This window comes from Mastomys coucha, unplaced genomic scaffold (assembly GCF_008632895.1).
Source record: "Mastomys coucha isolate ucsf_1 unplaced genomic scaffold, UCSF_Mcou_1 pScaffold22, whole genome shotgun sequence".
NCBI classification, from domain to species: Eukaryota; Metazoa; Chordata; class Mammalia; order Rodentia; family Muridae; genus Mastomys; species Mastomys coucha.
The window spans coordinates 128,579,223-128,602,621 of NW_022196905.1; the positions used below are offsets into that span (position 1 = coordinate 128,579,223).

At 50.4% G+C, this 23,399-nt stretch overlaps 1 protein-coding gene across 3 annotated transcripts in view; it reads right to left on the reverse strand.

Annotated features, from left to right (window-relative positions):
• Positions 1-23,325, reverse strand: part of Eln (elastin) — a 45,853-nt gene extending 22,528 nt beyond the window's left edge. For 2 of the 3 annotated variants that reach the window (XM_031338162.1, XM_031338161.1), the window contains exons 1-13: positions 23,184-23,325; positions 15,220-15,294; positions 13,564-13,596; positions 12,764-12,796; positions 8,480-8,509; positions 7,010-7,045; positions 5,687-5,788; positions 5,294-5,482; positions 5,150-5,212; positions 4,439-4,486; positions 2,239-2,310; positions 1,493-1,522; positions 616-687 (exon numbers count right to left, since the gene is read on the reverse strand). In XM_031338162.1, the coding sequence (XP_031194022.1) occupies positions 616-687; positions 1,493-1,522; positions 2,239-2,310; positions 4,439-4,486; positions 5,150-5,212; positions 5,294-5,482; positions 5,687-5,788; positions 7,010-7,045; positions 8,480-8,509; positions 12,764-12,796; positions 13,564-13,596; positions 15,220-15,294; positions 23,184-23,268 (868 nt within the window). In that variant the 5' untranslated portion in view covers positions 23,269-23,325. The remainder of the gene's footprint in view (positions 1-615; positions 688-1,492; positions 1,523-2,238; positions 2,311-4,438; positions 4,487-5,149; positions 5,213-5,293; positions 5,483-5,686; positions 5,789-7,009; positions 7,046-8,479; positions 8,510-12,763; positions 12,797-13,563; positions 13,597-15,219; positions 15,295-23,183) is intronic. The other variant, XM_031338163.1, reaches the window with a different exon arrangement.
• Positions 23,326-23,399: the final 74 nt, after the last annotated feature.

Below are 23,399 nucleotides of genomic sequence, written 5' to 3' on the forward strand. Positions count from 1 at the left end.
ATGTGTGTGTGTGTGTGTGTGTGTATGTGGGTATGTGTATGGATGAATACCATGTGTGTGTTTTTAAATCTGCATAGATACTAGTGTATATATATGTGTGTATATACATGTGTACATGTTTGTGTTAGTGTGTATGCATGTGTATGCGTTTGTGTGTGTGTGTGCATGGATACCACTGTGTGTGTATATGAGTTTGTGTGAGTGTGTATGCATGGATACCACTGTGTGTGTACATGTGTGTATGTTTGTGCATCTGTGTGTATGTATAGAAATGTGTGCATATTTGAGTGCGTGTGTGTATGTGTGGATACTGCTGTGTGCAAGTGGAGTTCAGAAGACAACCTCAGGACAGTCCGCATGCACTTATCTGAGGAAGGGTCTCTTAGCCGTTGTGTGCACCAGGTTACCTGGCCCATGAGCGCTCGGAGACTCTCCTGTCTCTGTCCCCTGCCCCCTCCATCTCGGCTAGGAGTACTGGGATTACAGATACATGCTACTGTACTCAGCTTTATGTGGGTTCTGGGGATTCGAACTTGTGCAGCAACTGCTTTGCCCACTGGACCATCTCCTTCCACCCCTGGTCAAGAAGCGTCTTGAAACCTATCTCTGGCTTACCCGGCAGCTTTGGTGCTTTGATGGGATAACCCAGTGGGACACCAGGCTGCTGACCCCCAAAGGGCCCGACTCCTGCAAGAAGAAAGAAAATAAATCAAAGCCTCAGGCCTTGGGGTAGCAGCATCTTCTCAACTCCCTGCCAGAAAGGCTCTGTTCAGATTGAACAAGCCCCCCCCCCTCCCCCGCGGCACTCTGGAATTGTTCTGCCTTGGCGGGCTCCCTATCTCTTTGTCATGAGTCAGGGATGCACTCAACAGTGATAGGCAACGAGGAAGCGGAGGGACACACTCCTCCACTCATCTGCGCAGACCTTAGTGCACTGCTGGGTATCTGGGTTCGTTTTGGATCCACACTGATGGAGTTTGGGTTAGGACAGTGGTTCTCAACCTTTCTAGGGCTGCAACCCTTTAATAGAATTCCTCACGTTGTGGTGACTCCCCCACCTAAAATTATTTTGCTGCTACTTCATAGCTGCAATCATGCCGCTGCTATGAATTATAATGTAAATAGTCAATATGCATGATAGTGGATATATAATCCCTGTGCAATGGTCACTTGACTTCCCAAGGGGTTGCGACCCACAGGTTAAGAACCTCTGGGTTCAGCACTCGTAGTTGGGGACTGATGACACTGTGGGTAGAGAGGTCTGTTTTTGTTTGCTTCTTTCTTTTCTTTTCTTTTCTTCTCTCTTTTTTTTTTTTTAATTTTTGGAATGTGGGTTCTGGGAATTGTGCTTAGGTCCTCATGCCTGTGTGATTAAACTCTTCAACAAGCTTTGCAATGAGAGACATGAGGGCGACTGGGCAGGCGTAGACAGGTTTCTGGGTATCTAGCCCCAGAGTGTCCTCTCGGCTTTGAGAGAACAGCTTTAACTCACCTGGGATTCCACCAAAAGCACCACCTCCACCTGCAAAGACAGAGAGATGCCACCGTGGCGCAGCACTAAGTGCGCAGGGCACAGGGCGCTGGCTCCAGGCTTTCTTTGTTTATGATGGACAAGAGATCTACCAACGTGCCACGCCCCCAGCCCCTCACTGGGGGATTCTAGGCAGGGGCTCTACCACTGAGCCACGCCCCCAGCCCATCACTGGGGGATTCTAGGCAGGGGCTCTACCACCGAGCCACGCCCCCAGTCCCTCCCTGGGGGATTCTAGGCAGGGGCTCTACCACTGAGCCACACCCCAGCCCCTCACTGGGGGATTCTAGGCAGGTGCTCTACCACTAAGGCTCACCCTGCCCCCATTCATTCACTAAAGGCTTCTAAGCAAGCACTCCGCTACTAAGCTATATACCCCCCCAGCCCTCTTTTTACTTTTAATTTGAAACAGTGGCCTGCTAAATTGCCCAGGTTGACCTTGAACTTCCAAGCCTCCTGCCTCAGCCTTCTGAATAGCTTGGGATTATAGGCCTGTGCCACTAGGTCAGGTTTACTTTACGGGCTTTGTGAATACCATGTTGCCCTTCTTAGCTAGCAGAAGCAGGACTAGGACATAAGAAGTACCTTCCTGTACCCACCAAGGTTCCCAAAGAAGCTCAGAATCCCAAGGTGTCCCTTACACGCCAGGTCAGAGGGGCCTCCAGATAGGCAGAGGATCCTACCCCAGCACAGTTGGGTGTACATACCTGGAACCTTGGCCTTGACTCCTGTGCCAGTGGGAACTCCAGGAAGCACCCCCACACCAGGGAACCGGGCTCCTGAGTGGCAAAGACACGCGTGGCAAGTGAGGGAAGGGAAACTCTACTTGGCACCCCCTGCAAAACTTAGCTCTATTGACCAATCCATTTCAGTGCTGATGGCCAATCATGGGCATGACTCACAGGGCAAGTAAAATATGCACCAGTTTGTGGGATTTTCTTCTTTTGTGTGGCTCAGCTCAGAGGACTTGAATTATTAGTGAATTAATGGTGGTGTTGTGATTGAATCCAGGGCCCCAGCAACCCATCATTGGGGAACTCTAGGCAAGCACTCTACCACTGAGCAGCAGCACCAGCCCCTCCCTGGGGGATTCTAGGCAGGGGCTCTACCACTGAGCCACGCCCCCAGCCCCTCCCTGGGGGATTCTAGGCAGGGGCTCTACCACTGAGCCACGCCCCCAGCCCCTCACTGGGGGATTCTAGGCAGGGGCTCTACCACTGAGCCACGCCCCCAGTCCCTCACTAGGGGATTCTAGGCAGGGGCTCTACCACTGAGCCACGCCCCCAGCCCCTCACTGGAGGATTCTAGGCAGGAGCTCTACCACTGAACCCATGCCCACAATGCTTTTCTTATTTTTTGAGACAGAGTCTGGCTAAGCTACCCAGGCTAGACTTGAACTTTTGATTTATTTGTCTCCGCCTTCCAAGTGCTAAGCCTGGCTGGAAAATCTGAGTTTTAATCCTAACATAACTGAGCCTGATCTCAGCCTTGGTGGACCTCAACTGTAAGTTAAGTTATAGACCCATCATGATCACACTTAGGAGAAAAGGCGCAGAGAGATCTATAGCCATACCACCTTGAATGTGTCTGATCACAGAAGCAGGATGGGGTCTGGTTAATACTTGGATGGGAGGAAGCACAGAGCGGCACATCCAGTGTGACATGCTTCGGAGTGGCTACCCTATGGCTCTCTCTGCAGACTCTCTCCCTCCTCTTTTGTCTCCCCCAGGGCTTGGCTGCCTCCATCAGGAAGGAAGGGGTGCCCTGTCAGCAAATCCCTGAAAGCTGGGCTTTTGGGGGATTTCAGGAACAGTGTTGGGTGGGGAGGTAGGTTCTGGAAGGGAAAGAAGCTAGGGGCAGTTCTTAGGCCTGGGGGGTCTTCTGCAGGGCAGACTTTCTGGGCGTGCCTACCCTTGGTGACTCAGGGCTTTTGGGAAAAAGCTGGCTACACTAGGGACTCCATCTGTCCTCTGAGGATTGGCTTTAGGCTGTGATGAGAGTGCTGGCCTGGGGTGAGAGATTGGGCGAGGCTGGGGAAAGCTGACCTTTGTTGCCAAGGACCTAATGTCTGTTAAGTTGAACTTGGACACTTAGGGAAACAGCCACTGGCCTCAGCTGGCCTCAGCTTTAGGAGGAGGGGGAGGAGAGGGTACATCCCCAATCTCTCTGTCTCTGTCTCTGTCTCTCTCTCTCTCTCTGTCTCTGTCTCCCTCTCTTTCTCTTCCTTTCTTCCTTCCTTCCTTTCTTTCTTTCTTTCTTTCTTTCTTTCTTTCTTTCTTTCCTTCCTTCTTTCTCTCTTTCTAAGACAGAGTTCCATGTATTAGAAAGAGAGAACATGGAAAACATGTAGCCAAGGATGACCCTGAACTTCAGACCCTTCTGTCTTAACCTCCCAAGTGGTTTATGAGGTGCTTGGGATGGCGCCCAAGGCTTTATGTATGCTAGGCAAGTGCTCTGCCAACTGAAATACACCCCCAACCTATTCTTTAAAAATTATTTTAATTTTTATGTGTATGGGTATTTTGCTTGCATATCTGTCTGTCTGTCTGTGCACTGCATGCATGCCTGGTGCCTTTGGAGGATGGAAGAATTGTAGACGGTTGTGAGCCTCCATGAGGGTACCAAGAATTGAACCCAGGTCCTCCGGAAGAACAGCCTGTGCTCTTGATTACCGAGCCATCTTTTTAGCTCCACTCTTTGTTCTTGTTTTTGTTCTTTGAAATAAGGGCTCATCCCGTATCCCAGGCTGGCCTCAAGCTTAAATTCCTTATGCTTCAGCCTTCAAAGTGCTGGGATTAAAGGGATGTGCCACCACACCTGGTTTATGTGATGTTGGAGATGGAACCCATGCTAGGTAGGCACTCTACCAACTGAGTTATGTCCCAGCCCATCCTTCTCGTCCCTCACCTGTTCCTGGGAGCACTCCACCTGGGTATACACCTGGAAGACCAACGCCTGGAGGCAAAAGAGCAAGAAACCTTAGCAGAGGTGTCGCACGCACGCACACACGCACGGCACCAGATCTCGGCAACAGCTATCCTGGACCACCAGGATGGCTAGGGATAGGCAGAGCAGGCCCACAGCGCTCTCTGTTCTGTGTTAGAGAACTGCAGATCCTTCAGAGCCCTGATTTAACTGTCTTCTGGAGCCCAGAGCCTGTTTACACAGCCTAGCCAGCCCACCTCAAGGCTAAAGGCTTCCAGATGCTTGCCTTTTCTTTAACCTGAAGTCACTTCCTAAAGAACGTGGGGCCAAATGAGCACCAGATGGGGGTGCCTCAGGATGACGGGCTCACCTCCAGCTCTACCGGGAACAGCTGTGGGCCATCCTGCTCTGACTCAACATTTAAAACCTCAGTTTCCCCATCTGTGACCTAGAGCCTTTCTGTGAGGTCTCTCTCTCTCTCTCTTTTTTGCTCCAAGAGCATAGACATTTCTAGATGTCAGGTCAAGTCACTCAGCCCCATTGCACAATCACAGGTCTGTTGCTCTCGATCTAGCATGCACTCTTTCCTTCAACTTCCGGTGTGTTGTGGGGGGGCTCTGACCTCTGTAGACTCCCTGACCTCTGACCTCTCCCCGACCTCTCCCCTCCATCCTTCACAGATTCTGCACTGACCAGGAACTTTCCCAGGCTTTCCTCCAGCTCCGACTCCAGCTCCGACTTGAGGCACCACCGCACCTGAACAGAAGGGATTATTAGAATCCAGTCCACCCAGGTCTACTGGCACCACCTTCAGTCTCTCAGGTCCACCCACCATACCTGTTGAGACTCCTAAGCCACCGATGCCACCAATACCACCAACACCTCCAGGGACTCCGCCAACACCAATGCCACCAGGGACTCCGCCAACGCCAACGCCACCAGGGACTCCACCAACGCCAACGCCACCAGGGACTCCACCAACACCAACGCCACCGGGGACTCCGCCAATGCCACCAAGCCCAGCCCCTGCATAGCCAGAAGCAGGAAAGTTCAGGGGACAGACAAGAGCTGCTTATTGAGGGGCAGGTGTTAGGGTCTGGTCCCCATTACCAAGCCACTTCAAGATTGGGTACAATTAGCCACCCTCATCTCCCCAGGGAGGATTCTCCACCCCACCTCCCTCTTTATCTACTGGGTCTGGAGGTCTTGGAAAGCTAGAAAGCCACTCACCAGCTTTGGCGGCAGCTTTATAAGCTGCAGCGGCTCCTGCTGCTCCCCCTGGCACCAGAGCACCTGCCCCTGGGTAGGTGCCTGCAGGAAAGGCCCCAAGACCTGTGGAGGAGAGTGTCTGTATAGGCCAGAACTGCCATGCTGCCATGCGCAGAGGGAGTTGCAGAGCCTCAGCCCAGCCTGGACCCTGTCACCCAGGAAGGGGATTCAAGATCCTCTGTTCTTCGAAGGTGCTTATTGTCACATGGTAGCCCCTGCTCACCAGGACGGGAAGCACTTATTAGAGCAGTGGTTCTCAACCTGTGGGTCGAGACCCCTAGGGAGGGTTGTTGAACAAGCCTTTCATAGGGATTACTAAAGACATCAGAAAACACAGATAGTTCTGAAGTAGCAATGGAAATGATTTTAAGGTTGTGGGTCATCACACCACGAGGAACTGTGTTAGAGGGTCACGGCATTAGGAAGGTCGAGAACTACTGTGTTAGAGGCTGGATATGCCTAACAAAACTGTTCAGCCTTTCAAAACTGTGTGAATCTTTTAGTTTTCGAGACAAAATCTGGATATATATGTAGCCCAGGCTGGCCTGGAAATCAGTAGGTAGCTGAAGCTAACCTTGAACCCCTTGATCCTCCACCTACCAAGTATTGGGTTCACAGGCACTTCAGTGCTGAGGATGGAGGCAGAAGAGGCAAATTTTTATCTATATCTACATCGACATCTATATCCACACATGTATGTGTGTGTATGTATATACGTGTGTATATGTATATATACATATATATGTACATGCATGAATTTGAGACAACATCTCACTATATAACTTTAGCTGGACTGGAACTTGCTATGTAGACTAGGTGGGCTTTGAACTCACAGAGATCTTTCTGCCTCTGTCTCCTGAGTGCTAAGATTAAAGGTGCGTGCTTGCCATGCCCAGCCTCAATATTTTGTTTTTTGAGACAAGGTCTATATGCCCAGGCTGGCCTTGAATCTCATATTATTATGCCTTACACTCAAACACTGGTATTCCTGACACTGTACCACCACCATTTATGGTTCCCAGATGGCACAAGTGCCTTTTCTGGTGGACAGATCCACACCTGGGCACCCTTGGGAGATGTCTCTATTTATTCTCATCTATTTATTCTCATCTCATCAACTGTCCCCTGGGTAGCTTCTTATGAGTGGCTGACATTGGTGTCGTTCTTCATTCATGTCCTCACCAACCCTTGGCTCAAATGCTGGGCTCTGCCTGCTGTTTATCCCAGGCAGATGCCCTAGGCTGGGGTGAGGACCTGGCATGGTGCTCAGGCGTTCACACTAACCTGCCCCAGGGCCAGCACCCACAATTCCTCCAGGACCTGTGGAAGAGAGAGATGAAGAGAGTAATAGGTATGTAGGTTTCATGCCTGGGCTCCTTGTGAGCAGGGTGTCATCAGGAAGTGGGTGTCTAGGCTCTTCCCTTTATCTTTGGTACTGTGGCGGAGGGCATATGACCCTGACAAATCTGCAGCCAGCAGCTAGTGACCAAATACTATAGGTGGAGCTGACATAGTTGTCTCTAACAAGTATGATTAGCCTGTGTGTCTCCTGGGAGGCCTGGCAGCTGCCAGGACCCAGCTGGTTTTCTATAATGGCAGACTTTATCTGCAGGCAAAACCTCATTCCTCCCAGGCCAGCCTTTCTCCCACTGGACCCCAGAAGAGGTAAGTTCTTATCTACATCTATAATCTATACCAGCCCAGGCATCTTCTCTGCTCCCTTGATGGCATGCCCTGATGCAGACCCTTCCCCTCCAACTGGATTTGTAAGTAATGCCCACTCCTGCCCCACTGGCCCCCTGCTTTTTTTTTGAGACAGGGTCTCATATAGTCCAGGCTTGACTCAAACCTGCTGTGTATCTGGGGGTGACCTTGAACTTCTGATCCTCCTGCCTTACCTCCCAAATGCTGGAATTCCAGGCAGTTACCAGAAGGTCCAGTTTACACAGTACTAGGGTTGGAGCTAAGGGCTTCACAATGCTAGGTAGGGGGTCTCTGAACTATGCTACCTTCCCCACCCTGAGCAACCTTCGTGTACAACGTCTAGCTCCCCATCCATCGGGAGTCCTCCTTGCTAAGACCCACGAGGAACCCTCTGGCTCTCTTCTTTCCACATCTGGGGCTGATCATTCCTTCTCCTCCTCCAGGAGACATTCCATGTCCTTGGCCTTGACCGATGGGCCCAGTTAGGTTGGAGTTTTGGAGGCTTGCCTTGGCAGGTTTGTTTCCAATTATAGGAAAAATATCTCCGGCCAGCACCAGCTCTGGCTGTGGGGGTCTAGAGTTGTAGGGCAAAGGCCTCTCAGGGATCTTCCAAGCATAGGGTCTGCTGAGTCCTGAGGAGAGGTCTCCCAGGCTCTCCCTGGATCTCATCGTCCTTCTGACCAGCCTTATTGACTTGTCCTCTGTGTGAGGGCTGAGCATGTAGCTCAGGAGATATAGCGATCATATGTGTGTAAGAGTCTTGGGTTCCATCCCCGGTACCATAATACATATGTATACGAGACTGAGGGAAATGAGGCTGCCTGAATTAGTAACTTCCTGGTCTCACCTCCCTGTCCCTCCCCAGTTCTGTCAATAGCTCCTCTCAAGCTGGTCCTGTTTCCTGTGCTTCTAGAGGACAGGGGACATGCTCAGATCTTTCCTGTCCAACGGAGCGGCTGAGAGAACCAGACTGGACAGGAAGTAAAAGAAAGAAGGGGGTGGAGTCTGAGGGCCAGCCTGGTCTCTTTATCAACAGGCTTTTGGACTCACCTGCTCCAAGCCCTCCCAGAAGTCCAGCACCTGGAGGAGGGAGAAGGCGTTAAGGGTTGGATCCCAGCTGGGAGCCTGGGGCCTTACTAGTCTATTTGCTTCTTTTTGGAATCAGAAAGTTCTAGAGTCAGGGCTCTGTTGCCCTTTGCCTTGGTCTGCATAGACCTTCTTCTCGTTGAACCTCAGTTTCCCCATCTTTACTATTCTTTTAAAAATGATAACCTTTGGGGCTGGTGAGATGGCTCAGCGGGTAAGAGCACTGACTGTTCTTCCGAAGGCCATGAGTTCAAATCCTAGCAACCACATGGTGGCTCACAACCACCCGTAATGAAATCTGATACCCTCTTCTGTGTACTCATTTATAATAATAAATAAATCTTAAAAAAATGATAATCTTTAAAAAAGTATCCTTTCTTTTCCTTTCATCCTTTCTCTCTCTCCCTCTTTCTTTCTTTCTTTCTTTCCTTCTTTCTTTCTTTGAGACAGGGTTTCTCTGTGTAGCTCTGGCTGTCCTGGAACTCACTCTGTAGACCAGGCTGGCCTTGAACTCAGACATCCACCTGCCTCTGCCTCCCAAGTGCTGGGATTAAAGGGATGTGTCACCATGCCTGGGTATTTCTACTTTTAAAAATTATGTATAGTTGTATGTGTCTCTGTGTGTGTATGTGCATATGAGTATAGGTGCCTACGGAGGCCAGAGATGTCAAATCCCCTGAAGCTGAGTTCCTGGCCACTCTCAGCTGCCTGATGTGGGTGCTGGGAACTGAACTTGGGTCCTCTGTAAAAGCAGTATGTGCTCTTTACCACTGAGCCATTTCTCTAGTCCCTTAAATGAAGAAAAGAAATTTTAAAGATTTTACTTATTATTATATGTAAGTATATGTAGCTGTCTTCAAACACACTAGAACAGGGCATCAGATCCCATTGCAGATGGTTGTGAGCCACCATGTGGTTGCTGGGAATTGAACTCAGGACCCCTGGAAGAGCAGTCAGCGCTCTCACTCACTGAGCCATCTCTCCAGCCCAACGAAAAATTTTAAAAGACTTATATTTTACATGTATGAGTGTTTTGCCTGCACATATGTATGTGTATCATGTATGTGTGTGGTGCTGGTGGTGGCCAGTAAAGGAAGTCTAACTCCCTGGAACTGGAGTTACAAGTGAACCATTCTTTGCATGCTGGGAACTGAACCCTAGTCTTCTGTAAGATCAAGTGTTTTTAATTGCTGAGCCATCTCTCTCGCCACCTGTTTCTTTTTGAGACAGGGTTTCATGTAGCTTTCACTGGCTTTAAACTCAGTGTGCCACTGGGTATGACCTTGACCTCCCTTGGTCCTCTGGTCTTTCTCTCATGATTGCTAAGATTACAGGCACATGTCTCCATGCCTTATTATGTGGTACTGGGGATGGAAGCCAGGATGGAATCTGTACATGCTAGGAACGTGTTCTAAATATACCACAAACCCAGCCTTATAATCTTATTTTTTATTATTTTTATTTTTGAGAAAGGGTCTAATTATGTAGCCCTGGCTAGACTATAACTTGCTATGCAGGCTGGCCTTTATTTATTTATTTATTTAAAAAAGATTTTTATTTATTTTATATGAGTACACTGTCACTGTCTTCAGACACACCAGAAGAGGGCATCAGAACCCATTACAGATGGTTGTGAGCCACCATGTGGTTGATGGGAATTGAACTCAGGACCTCTGGAAGAACAGTCAGTACTCTTAACCACTGGGCCATCTCTCCAGCCCTGGCCTTGAATTTATAAACATCTGCTTGTCTCTGCCGCTCAAGTGCTAGGGTTAGAGGCATGTGCTAACTTGTCTAGTTCTCCCCATGACTTAGGGTCTCACTGTGTAATTCAGGCTGGCCCTGAACATGCATGTAGCCCAAGTTGGCCTTGAACTGGTGGTTTTCCTGCCTCAGTTTCCACAATATTTAACTCACTCTGTAGCCCAGGTTAAGCCTGAACTTACCTGCTGGCCTCAGCCTCTTGAATGCTAGGGTGACAGGTTTGTACTCCTGTGCTTGGTTAATATCCCTGTTTATTTATAGCTTCTATGATCCATACCTTCCTGGGGCCACTGAGCTTGTGAGCAGGTAGCACCTACTGTGTGTAACCTGCCAGGGTATCCCATGCTCATCCCAGCACCATCCTGTCCTTGCCCATACCCCTTGTTTGCCGTGGCTGGCCAGCCTGCTGGCCTCCAGCTGGTGCTCTGGGTGTGGGCAGTGCTGGCTCCCAGCTGCCTGGTCCCCCACTGAGAACTCGGGCAGGGAGGCGACAGTCTACAGCACCCACATGGAGGAATAGCTGCCAAGCCACCCACCCCCTCTCCCTGGGGATTAATTGTTCCCAAACACGATCTGTAGAATGCCTGCACCCCATCCCATCCTGCCCGGGCAGGCCCAGATGTCCCTCTAGTCAGGATGTGGGGACCTTCATTGGGTTATTCACGGTGGCCTAGCCAAGCCTGTTACATCCTTCAGTCTATCCGGAGGCTAAAAGATGACATTAGGAATCGTACCTAGTAGCACATGCCTGTCATTTTAGCTACTCAAGAAGCTGAGGCAGGAGGATCTAAATTTCAAGGCTTGTCTGGGATATGTAGTTCAAGGTCAGCCTGCACAAGTTAGTGAGGCCCTGAACCAAAATGCAAATTAAGATGGCTCAGTGACTGAAGGCACTTGCCCCCAAGCCCGACAATGGGAGTTCCACTGTTGGGACCTACATGGTGGAAGAAGAGAATCAACACTCAAAAGTTGTCCTCTGACCTCTACAGGCACACTGTGGTGCACACATACCAGACTCATAATATATAAATATACAAAACCAATAAATAAATGCAACCTTCGAAGAAATGTACAAAGATGTAGTTCAGTGATAGAGTGCTTGCCTAGCATAGGATAGACCCTCAGTTCTGTCCTTGGCACCACCAGGAGAATTAAAAGCCATGGGGTCTCCAGGCTTTACAAACTCCCAACCCTAGGACCTAGCTTGCCCAGATGCCCTTCCCTCTTCCTCCCTTGCTGGCCCTGGTCCTGAAGTTTCACAACTCTCCTAGACTTCAGAGAAGGGGAGACTGCTTCTCACACATTCGTTAGGAGTTGGATCATCTGTCATCAGGATTTTGTAAGAGCAGTTGGACATCCAAACTGTCCAGGAGCATGTGACTTTGAAGCCAGGGTGGCAGGCACTGGGTGGGGATGCATGTGCCACATAGAGAGCATCACACATGGGGGAGGAGGAGCAATAGGACCATAATGAAGTCTGTGTGTGTGTGTGTTAGGGAGGATGGAACACAGGGTTTCCAACATGTTACACAAATGCTCTACTACTGAGCCATGCATGCTTCTGGCCACTCACTAAGGGATTGCAGGTGCTTTACCACTGAGCCACGCCCCCAGCCCCTCACTGGGGGATTCTAGGCAGGGGCTCTACCACTGAGCCACACCCCTCACCCCTTACTGGGGGATTCTAGGCAGGGGCTCTACCACTGAGCCACACCCCTCACCCCTCACTGGGGGATTCTAGGCAGGGGCTCTACCACTGAGCCACACCCCTCACCCCTTACTGGGGGATTCTAGGCAGGGGCTCTACCTTTGAACTGCACCCTCAGTATTCTTTCTACTTTTTATACAGTGGCAGGGTCTTCCTAACCATCTGAGGCTGACCTTTCTAACTCAGAACCCTCCTGTCTCAGCCTTTTCAGTGGCTAAGATTACAAGTGTGCACCAGCAGATCATGGCCTCCTCCTGCCTCCTAACCAACAGTGTTTCCTTGAGAGACCCCCTTTGCCACCATTTCAAAGCTGAGCGGCTGCCACAGGCAGATTAAGGTAGAAAACGCCATGGTCTGGACCTAGCTGGAAGGAGGCCAGGTACAGGCAGAGAGATCACCTGGGGCCACGATCAGGGTCATCTGAGAGTCAAGCTCACATCTGAGTCAGGAGTCAAATGTCTAAATACACCGTCTGGGGGTCTTCCATTCTAACTGCTGCTTTAAGGAGCCATGGGGACCTCAGACTGCGCTTTGCCTGAAGTGTTGGGAGTGTTCCTGGGGCCATGAGCAGGAAGCTGGCACAGTGGCCCATGCAGAACACAGGCCATTGAATTAACTCCAGTCTCCTGTTGTTGGACAGCTTGGGGCCTGACTCTAGCCTGTTGATACCTGGGATTTTTGTTGCCTTTAACTCCCTTCTTTTGGCTCCCTTGCCAGGCATGGCTCTCGGAATCCCACCTTCCCCATCTCAGAGACCTCCCCTTGATGGATCTTACCTGGCTTAGGTGGTTTTCCTCCAGGTCCCAGAGCTGCCGAGAGAAGAGATGATGAATGGCGAGGAGGAGGTGACCCACCTTCATCCCCACTGCCCCCCTTTTTTTCTTTGGTATCAGACAGGGTCTCGTCATAGCCCAGGCTGGCCTCAAATTCACTCCTAAACTTCTTGCTTTCACCTCCCGAGTTTTGGTATCATAGGCACATACCCCCTTCCATCTCTTAGTCCCTTAACCTTTCCCCAGACCCCAGGAGAAAGTGAGGTGTGCATGTGAGTCTCTTCCCTAAGTGCTAAAGATGTCCAGAGAGTCCTCTTGCTTAGATATGGAGCCTCTGGGAGCCCAGTTCTCCCTCTGGATTTTTGGTTGAGTGGCAGCTTTTCTTTTTGTTTTGTTCTAAGGCTATGTCTCATGTAGTTAGGCTGGTCTTGAACTTGCTATGTAGTCAAGGATAACTTTGAACTCTTAGTCCCCCAGCTTCTACTTTCTAAGTGCTTGGTTATGGCCACATACCATCTCCAGCTTTTTTTTCCCCCTCCAAAAAGGCAGCAGGAATGTTGGGGAGGAGATCAAAGAAATATAAAATAGGAAGGGGCCATGAGGAAAAACAATACGAGTTCCTAAAGGAGCCATCAGGGTCTTGTTTAGGATTTGGTCTCTTTCCCACAGGAGGAACCTGACTAACAAGGACCCTTAAGTTGCTGAGATCTCACCACATCTAATGACGTGTTGGGGGGCGGGAAGGGTCATGATGAGAAACAGACCCTTCCATTGAGGAATTTAAGGTTAGTTTTTGAGCTTACCTCCTCCTCCTCCCAGGCCTCCAATACCAGCCCCTGTTGTGTGTGTTGAGAGGGAGGGAGGGAGGGAGGGAGGGAGGGAGAGAGAGAGAGAGAGAGAGAGAGAGAGAGAGAGAGAGAGAGAGAGAAAAGATCAGCATCCTTCCATATAAGCCACACCTCTCTCTCCACTGCCAAATCCTAGTTGACTTTGGGCAAGTCAACCTCTGTGACCCTCAGCGTCCTTCAGTCTTACTGGCTCAATAGTCTTGCGTCGGCTTGTCCTAGGATGGAGCTTGAAGTCTTCAGACTTCACGTTATTTTCTTCCCATTTTTCATGTATGTGTGTGGCATGCATGTATACATACGTGCATGCACACACACACACATACACACACACACACACACATAAATGTGCATGTGGAGGCCCAAAGCTGATGTCTACATCACCCCCCATCACTCTTCCACCTTATTCATTGAGACAGGATGTCTCAATCAAACCCAGAGCTCGATGATATGGCTAGTCTTGCTGGCTAGCTTGCTCAGTGTGGTAGGCATTCACCATAGTGTCCTGTTTATGTGATGCTGGGGATGGAACTCAGGGCTTCACACATGCTATGCAAACACTCCCCCGAGCTAAGCCACATCTGCAGCTTAGTTGCTCCATTTCTCTTTTCTCAGTTATTTGCCTCCAGTGGGTTGCCAGGAGTGGGATTAATGCTCCGAGGACTGTGAACCTTCTGGTGACAGGAATGTGTGAAAGCTCCAGGCTCCTGAAAGTGGAGCTTATGCTGCACCTTGTACAATATTTATGCTTTTAAGAGCTGTTCCATCAGCAGCTCTTTTTAGGATGGAGACTGGGTCTAGCTATGCAGCTCAAGCTGGCTTCGAACTCCTGACTTTCTATGTCTCTTCACATCTAGTTCTATTAATTGCATAATTTTTATTACTATTTTTGCTTTTTTGTTTTTTGTTCTTTTTTTTTTTTTCTTTTTGAGTCAGGGTTTCACACAGCCCAGGCTGGCCCAAGCTCTCTCTATAGCCAAAGACGGACCTTGACTATCTGTCCTCTTTGTCTCTACCTCCTGAGTGCTAGGACTGTAAACATGTACTACTATACCTGGTTTATGCAGAGCTGGGGGTGGCACCCAGGGTTTCACACATCCTAGGCAAAGACATTAGTAATTGAGCCACATTCCTAGCCTGGCTAACTGCTTTGGAAAGTGGGTCTGACTTGCAGATCCTTGGTGGCAGAAATGTAAGTGTTATAACATCTCTGGCCCATGAAATAGCTCAGCGGGCACAGGCGCTTGCTGCCATGTCTAACCATTTGAGTTCCATTCGTGGGACCCACATGGTGGCAGGAAAGATGTGATTCCCAAAGCTTGTTCTCTGGAGCAGGGCATGGTGACGCATGCTTTTAACTCCAGCACTCAGAGGCAGAGGCAGGGGGATCTCTGTGAGTTCCAGGCCAGCCAGGGATAGATACATAGTGAGGCTGTCTCAGCAAACAAAACAAATTTAAAAAGAAAGAAAGAACCAAACAAAAAAGTTGTCCCCTCACCTCCACATGCAAGCCCTAAACATAAATATAATAAAAATGTTTAAAAATATTCTACCTCATGAACAGTTCATCCCCATCTATCATACATAGGTGTGTGGAAACTTTATGTACATTACCTGGATAATAGACTCCACCGGGAACTCCACCAGGAAGTCCGCCAGGAACTCCACCAGGCACAGCTCCTGGAACCCCTAAAAGGAAGGCAGTAGATTCTTTGGTTAGTCAGGCTTACCAAACACGCTTTAATAAAGGTATAGGTAACAATTGTTGGATTGTTTGTCTACAGATTCATGTCTGTGGCCAAACACCTGCCATTTTCATTTTTTTCCCTATTACGTTGTTTGCTTAGCAAGCACTCTACCACTGAGCCACGCCCCCAGCCCCTCACTGGGGGATTGTAGGCAGGGGCTCTACCACTGAGCCACGCCCCCAGCCCCATCCCTGGAGGGATTCTAGGCAGGGGCTCTATCATTGAGCCACGCCCCCAGCCCCCTCACTGAAAGATTCTAGGCAGGGGCTCTACCACTGAGCCACGCCCTCAGCCTCTCACTGGGAGATTTTGGAAAGACATTCTACCGCTGAATCATGCCCCGGTTCTTGGTTTAATAAGACAAGGTCTCACTACATGTAGTTCAGACTGGTCTTGACCTTGTAAACACTCCCCACTGCACACACCAGACTCCTGAGTAGCTGGGATTTTGGGCATGAACTGGTTTTGCATTTTCTCGATCTTCTCAAAGTGTCTCAATGAAGTCAGAAGGGCAGAAATTCTAAATGTAATTCCAGCACACTTGAAATCAAGCCCAGAGAGGTTAAGGGAAGTGGCTGGGGCCACACAGCTGGATAAACACGAAGCCTGGAATGAACCCAGGCGACTTTTCTGGGCAGGAGACTTAACACTTGCAGAGAGGGGCCCCTGCCTGTGGTGGTGACTGGTCTCTGGGCAAGAGACTCTACTTACCTGTTCTGTCCACTGACTCCTCTCAGAACTGGGCAGCATGGCTAGAGCCAGTTCTAAGAAGGGCAGGCTGTGTGGTAACACCAGTTAGGAGATGCAGCTTCTGCCTGGCATCAACCATTCTCACTCTGATAGGATAGTGTCAGGAGACTTCTAGGCCCCTGGGTAGCTCTTTGGGTGGGGTTCTGGTCATCTGACCCAGGGCTGTTTTGGGAGGGGCCAGGGACTGGAGGGGGTGGGAACACCATGAATGAGCAAATCAAATAGTTTCCTGAGGAACAGTTAACTCCAAGCCAAGGTCACGAGTTCAGTCCCCAGGGATCAGCCAAAGCTCTCATTGGAGACTATTACAGATGCTGGCCCCTAGCTGTTGTCATGGCAATAAATAGAGACTCCTATACTGAATCATGACCCCTAACCTTAGCCAGTCACCTTGTCATCATGGCCCAGCTCTGTCTTGCTGAAGGGAACCGGAGAATCACATGGTGAGGGGGACACAAGGTGGGTGCCAGGCAGTCATGTAGCTTGGCAGTGGGCTCAAGGAGACCTCTCAGCCAGATGTCTGTGTTTCTGGCCTTCAGAGACTCAGTGACAATACTCAGCTGGGCCTGCCTGGTCGCTGGGCCTTGTCAGCCCAGCACGGTTGGGAATTTCTGGCTGTCATGGGTAGATTGTGCTAAAGTCCTGGCGCCACCACCTCCTGGGGTCTGTGCCCCTTCTTCTCTTAATCCTCTAGAGACCACATGTCAGGCCCGGATGGTCTGAGCAATCTGTTCAGAGCTTGGGGGGACTCGGGGAGGGGTGAATCTGCAGGAAATAAGCCTTCTAGTGTTATCCTGAGCTGTCGAACACACATGGCCCCAAGCCTTTGATGCTCTTCCTGGCTCTGGCCCTCTAGCTCTGAGCTTCATGCTTCCAGGGTGAATTTCTGCTTTTCCCCTTCTGACGTTTCCCCACATCCTTTCCTGTTCTCTCTGTTCTCCAGCCCAAAGAGCTGCCTGCTGGAAACAACATGGTGGGTCGGAAGTGTGAGGGAACCCAGGACAGAGCTCTCTGGCTTCTCTCCTTGCTCCTCACCAGCTGTGTGATCTCAGGCAAGTGACTCAGTCTCCTCGGTGCCAGGATTGCAGGCCTCTGCCACCATACCTGGTTTATTCAGGTGCTGGGAATAAAACCTAGGGCTTTGTGCTGGTTAGGCTGGCACCCTGCCAACTGAACCTCAGCCCCAGCCAAGCCCCGCTCCTCCCACTCCCCTCACAATGTAGGTGTGATGTTCGCTGCCTTGTATGGGTTGCAAGCATTCAAATAGAAGAGAACAGATCTGGTCATGCCTGGCACAGAGAGTAATTGCCAAGACAAAGTACCAGTGACTTGGCTCCTGTTTTCTCTCAGTACTTGGCTAGGGTCATGTATACCATAGGTACTTAATAACTAGTGAGGAAGGGAGGCAGAGGGGTTGTGTCCCTCTCGAGCTCCCTGGGGGTGGGCTTGCTCAACCCCACCTCCTCTCTCTTGGAGTCTTGCTCTTCGATACCCCACCTCTAACTAGGCTCCTGCCTGAGGAAGCTGTTACTCCCCTCTCTGCAGTCCTCCTTCTCTGCAGCTCCTCCCTCTGCTGTCCACCGCCATGCCTCACAGCCTGGTGACATTGGTCTGCCTCCACCCCAAACCCAGGACACGACAGACAGCTGGAATGCTGTTTTGAGACAGAATCTCACTGTGTACCCCAAGCTGGTTTCGAACGCGAGATTGTCCAGCCTCAGCCACTAGAGTGCTGGTCCAGCAGGGGTGTATCACCATGCCTGGCTTGAGTTTTTGATTCCTGGTTTTCACTGAGAATGCGGAGAAGGCTGAGTAGCTGCCGTTATCTTGGCCGCCAAACCTGATGACTTGAGTTCAATCCCCAGAACCCACATGGTGGAGCGGAAGAGCTGACTCCCCATAGCTGTCCTCTGACCACTGCCCCCCCCCCATGGTATATACACAACGGATGTACAAAGAATTGCAGACTCTGTGGATGGGACATGATGACACGTACCTGGAATCCTAGTACTCAGAGGTGGAGATGGGAATTGCCAAGTTTCAGTTTAAAGCCAGCCTGGGCTACATATAGGGAGTTCAAGGCTACACAGGGAGGTTTGGGCTAGCCTGTGCAATATAGCAAGCCCCTTGTCTCAAAACCATACATTGGTCATGGCAGCCTCCTTCCCACCCTCTCTCTTGGTACCAGCAGGGTCTCCTACTCCCTCCCTCCCTCCCTCCCTCCCTCCCTCCCTCCCTCCTTCCCTCCCTCCCAGTCCTTCCTTTCTCGGATGTGCCTGAAGCTTCCGTCCTGCCTTCCCAGCCCGCCACAGCTCCTCTTGCCTTCTTCGATGCTCAGCCGGCCACAAGCAGCTGGCTTGGAACACACTTGTGTCTTGTTTTATGTGGGTCTGGCTCGTTCCTCTGGCTAGCCTGGGGCGGATCTTGTCTCTCACATGTGAGGATCATGACCTTAGACTTGTAGGGATCAGAACAGTCCGCTGGCTTGGGATACAACCACTGAAAACATCCCTTAGTTCTCTGCCTGTAAGCTCTGTGGGATGGGACCCTCATCAGCCCTCATTTTGTCTGTGTGGTCTCCACAGGGCTTCCTCCTGCATGGCAGCCTACTTCTCAGTCTCTCGGATTGTTTTTCTCTGTTTTGCCTTCCTCTCTTCCTTTCCTCTCCCCTTCCCTCCCCTTTCCTCCTCTTCCCTAACTCCCCTCCCCTCCTCTCTCATAACAACTCCCCTCCCCTTCCCTCTCCTAACTCTCCTATCCTCCCCTCCTCTTTTCTTCCTTTTCTTTTTCCAATACAGGGTCTTTCTTTGTAGCCCAGTCTAGCCCCTGCACTCTCTATGTAGCTCAGGCTGGGTTTGTCCTGCTAATTACAGGCCTGTACCTCCATGTCCACTTGAACTTCACTTTTTTCTCAAGAGCGACCTCAGATGTACTCAGGTTCTCTGGAGTACCCTCCCTGAGACCTATCCTCTTCTGTCACCTGTTTATGTACCATCTGCCTCTGACAGAGGGAATCAAGCCTTAGAAACTGGGCTAGGGAGGTTAGAAATAGTGATGAGCACTGATAATCCCAGCACTTGGGAGGCAGAGGCAGGAGGATTGCTGCAAGTCTGAGAGGCCAATATGTCCTACATACCATGTTCTAGGCCAGCCCAAGCTATATATTTGAGACCCTAAAACAAAAGTTTTTTTTTTTTTTTTCCGAGACAGGGTTTCTCTGTGTAGCCCTGGCTGTCCTGGAACTCACTCTGTAGACCAGGCTGGCCACAAACTCAAGAAATCCACCTGCCTCTGCCTCCCAAGCACTGGGATTAAAGGTGTGTGCCACCACTGCCCAGCTTACAAAACTCTGTTTTAACTTTAGAAAATTAGAGCCAGGTTCAGTGGTTCACAGCTGTAATCCCAGCATTCAGAAAGTGGAAGGATCAGGAGTTCAAGGTCTCTCTCAGCTACATAGTGAGTTTGAGACCAACTAGGGCTATATGAAACCCTGTTTCAACAAAACAAAATAAACACAAAAACAAAATACAAAAAGAAAGAAAAGGAGAAATATCTTCCTTACAGGTTGGGCATACAGCTCAGAAGTAGGAGACTCACCTAGCCAACTCCAAGACCATGGGTTCAGCCCCCAGCACCACAAGTGAACAATAACAAATAATGAACAAAACCTTAGAAAAATCAAAGATAGGAACTAATGACAAGGGCTATCAGCTCCTTGGCAAACTGGAAGAGAATCTGTCGCTAAACAATTTCCCTGACCCATGGTTATCTCAGTGGGTATATTTTTACATTATATTATCATATTGTATTATCACCTCAGTGGGTATATTTTTATATCATATTATCATATTATCATCTCGGCAGCAGCCATCAAGTGGCTACTATTTCCCTTGCTCCCAAACTCCGCTGATTCTTACGGGGGTGCGCCCTAAAAAGTAGGAATGTTTCTTCCTTCTTGCAGGCCAGGGGAACCTAGAGTCAGCCAGACGATGACAAGCCTCGGCCTGGTATTTACATTTGACCTTGGATTTGCTGTCAGGAGGTACAAAGACCACAGGGAGCAGGGCCAACAGGCTCTGGCAGGGGGCTCTGCCAAGCCAGAGTCCAGCGGGGCAGCCTGGACGAGCAGATAAAGCCTCACCGGGCTGTTGGCTCCGCGCACAGAGCAGACCGCCAGGCGCTTCTCAAAAGCCACCCGCGCCCCTGTGGGTGGGCGGACTGTCCCTTGCTCCAGCAAGGCACCCAGAGCTGGATCAAGGGACTAAACCTTTGGCTGTGCATCAGAGCTGTTAAAACCTAACTCCCTCCATTGAGATCCTTCACAGATCAAACAAAGGAAGAACTCCTGGGTCACAGCCTTGACCTGGGTGGCCCGAATGCCCGGCAGGCTTGAAATCTCCTGAGATAAAACCTTCAGGGAGTAAATGGGGAGGGGGGTGTGGATATTGAAACCATTTTTGGTGTCAGGGAGAGCATTAAACTTAGTTTTATGTCTAATGTGCCCCTCCCTCAAAATGACTTTTTTGAAGAAGGTGTTTCATGTAGCCCAGGCTAGCCTATAATTCACTACATAGATAATGACCGTAATAAACTCCTGATCCTCCTGTCTCTCCATCTCCAAAATGCTAAGACAAGGCATGCTACCATGCCTGATTTTTTTTTTTCTTCTGGTGTCCTTTTACTTTATTTTGGTTTTGGGGCAGGAGGTGGGGGTGGACAGAGTCTCACTAAATAGCAGAGGCTGCCTCCTGAACCACAGCTCTTGGAACTTACTCTGCAGCACAGTTCTGAGCCACCAAGCCTGGCTCATTCAACCCTTTTAACACAGGGGCTGAAGCAAGCCAGCATTCAAAGGAAACGTTGTTATTACCCCCATCATGACGTCTTCCTCTTGGGGAGACTAGGTTTTCCCAGGACTAGACAGGTAGGGGACTAGGTCTATGTGACCAGTGGCCTCTGTGGACTTCAGCAGACTCTGAACAGATCTTGAAAGACATTGATTCACATGCCTCTTACTTGAACCCGGTGACTGGCCACCTGGGACAGAGAATGATGGCAGCTGAGTAGGGAGTGATATCAGCCAGCCTACAAGGGGAGGGGTTGTTCTGCCCTTAAGGGAAGACTCCGCCCCAGGGCTGTCTCTTCCCAATATTCCCTGGCACCTCCCCCACTCCATCTTTTTTTTTTTTTTTGGATCCAGGGCAGAAAGCTATCTGATATTAACCTCCAGGGATGGCCTTAGCCTATCTCAGGCTCTATTTCTGTACCTTTCAAGAAAGGGCTAAGTATGACCTTGAACTCCTGACTTTTCTGCTTCCACCTCCAGAGAGCTGGGACCACAGGCATGAGCCACCATCTCTGGTTTATGTGGTGCTGGGGATGGAATGCAGAGCTCCAAGCATGCTAGATGAGAACTCAACTAGCCGAGCCATATCTCTAGCTTTCTTGTAGATGGTACTGAGACAAGAGCTCAGGCTGCCCTCCAACTCAATAGCATCTCATGTCAGGTGTGGGTTTTCCATGCCTGGCTCCAGCTTCCCTATTTGTAAAGATGAACAGTTTCTTTATGGTGAGCTAGTATAACCATCCAGGGAGGAGGGTGGGCAGATGCTAAGAGACCACATCTGGGGCAGGAGGGTCAGGTGACCCAGAGACATTGCTCTTAACTACTGGCTTGCCACCACTGCAGGGTCCTCCTGCTGGTACCCACAACCCTCAGTCTTATCCCAGACCTTGTTCTACAGTGAGCTCCTAGCCCCAGCAAGTAAGTCTCATGGAGCAGATGCTGCTCCCATTCAGCCTCTGACCACAGCCCTGTCTGGGTCCGCCCTGCAGCTTCCTGTCCCCAGTTCAAGTTCAGGTTCCCGTGACAATGAGGTCTCTTATGGAAACCAGACCCTAGCAGATGGTTCATAGGCTCACACCTCTTTCCTCACAGCCAGATACACCTTCCATCTGGGAGCAGACTCCTTCCTTCCCCATAACCCAATGTGCCTGCCTGGTCGGGACATATATCAGATGACTAAAACGATACCTTGAGGCTCAGAGTAGCATCTGACATTGGCCATGCCCTGTTTGCCAGGAGATGGGCACTTTCCCCAGCTCACGCCCTGGCCTGTACTCCACCTCAGCAAACCCTCATACCGGCATGGACACACACACACTTACACACACAGTGATGTCCTACACCTGGGCACCAGACTTCTTTAGGACTTTTTTTTTTTTTTTTTTTTTTTTTTTTGAGATAGCCTGATAGAACCCAAATGGCCTCGAACTCACTAGGTAGCCAAGGATGTCTTGAATTCCTGATCCTCCGATGACCACCACTCAGGTATGTGTCACCACGCCCACCTAATTTACTCAGAGCTTCGAGAATGTTTAGCATGCCCCTCCATCAACGAAGACCTCCTCCTCAACCCTCTTAGTTGTTCTTGAGATGGAGTCTGGTTGGCTTTGAACTTACATGTGTGGGATCACAGGTGTGGCTCACTACGCCCAGCTGGGTGTTGGACTTTGGCAGATCCCATCAGACAACTTCATGGTTGCCTCCCTGCATTTCCATCTGTCTAGGAACGGACTTGTGAACAGACCTTCATACCATTCCAGACACTTCCTTCAGGAACATGCTTGGCCAGAGCCTCACATTGACACCTGTGCAACATAATATGAAGTGCGCGCGCGCGCACACACACACACACACACACACACACACACACACACACGGAATCCCAGCATCTCCGAGCAAAGACAAACCAGGATTGCCAGGTTGGCATGTACACAGGTGTCCAAACTGCCATCGCCACTGGAAAGCACTCAGGTGACTCAAAGAACCCCATTGAGCTTGGACCATCCTGACCGGCAGAGTGTCGCTTTGACAGGATCCCTAACACGGAGCTGGCTCCCAAGAGGAGACAGTTCCCAGGACCCTCCCTGCCTCGAAGAGAGGGGCTCTGGAAGTGAAGGGCTTATCCATCTCCGGGATTCCCCATCAGTCTTGCCACCTGGCCGGCAGGGTCCCGCAGATTGTGGACAGCGTGGGACCAGCGAGGGGCAGCGTGGGACCGACGAGGGGCCCCTTACCTCCAGGCTGCGTGGGATGGAGGAGGTTGAGCAAGAGGATCAGCAAGACGCCAGGCTGCGGGACTGCCGCTGTCAGACCCGCCATCTCGGGGAGGACTGCCCCAGCCTGCTCTCTGCGCCTCGTTTTATCCCCAAAGCGTAATTGCTGCCTGGTAGGCTGCTGTGAGGGAAGGAGGGAGGGAGAGAGGGCGGGTGGGAGGAGGGCGGGAGGAGGGG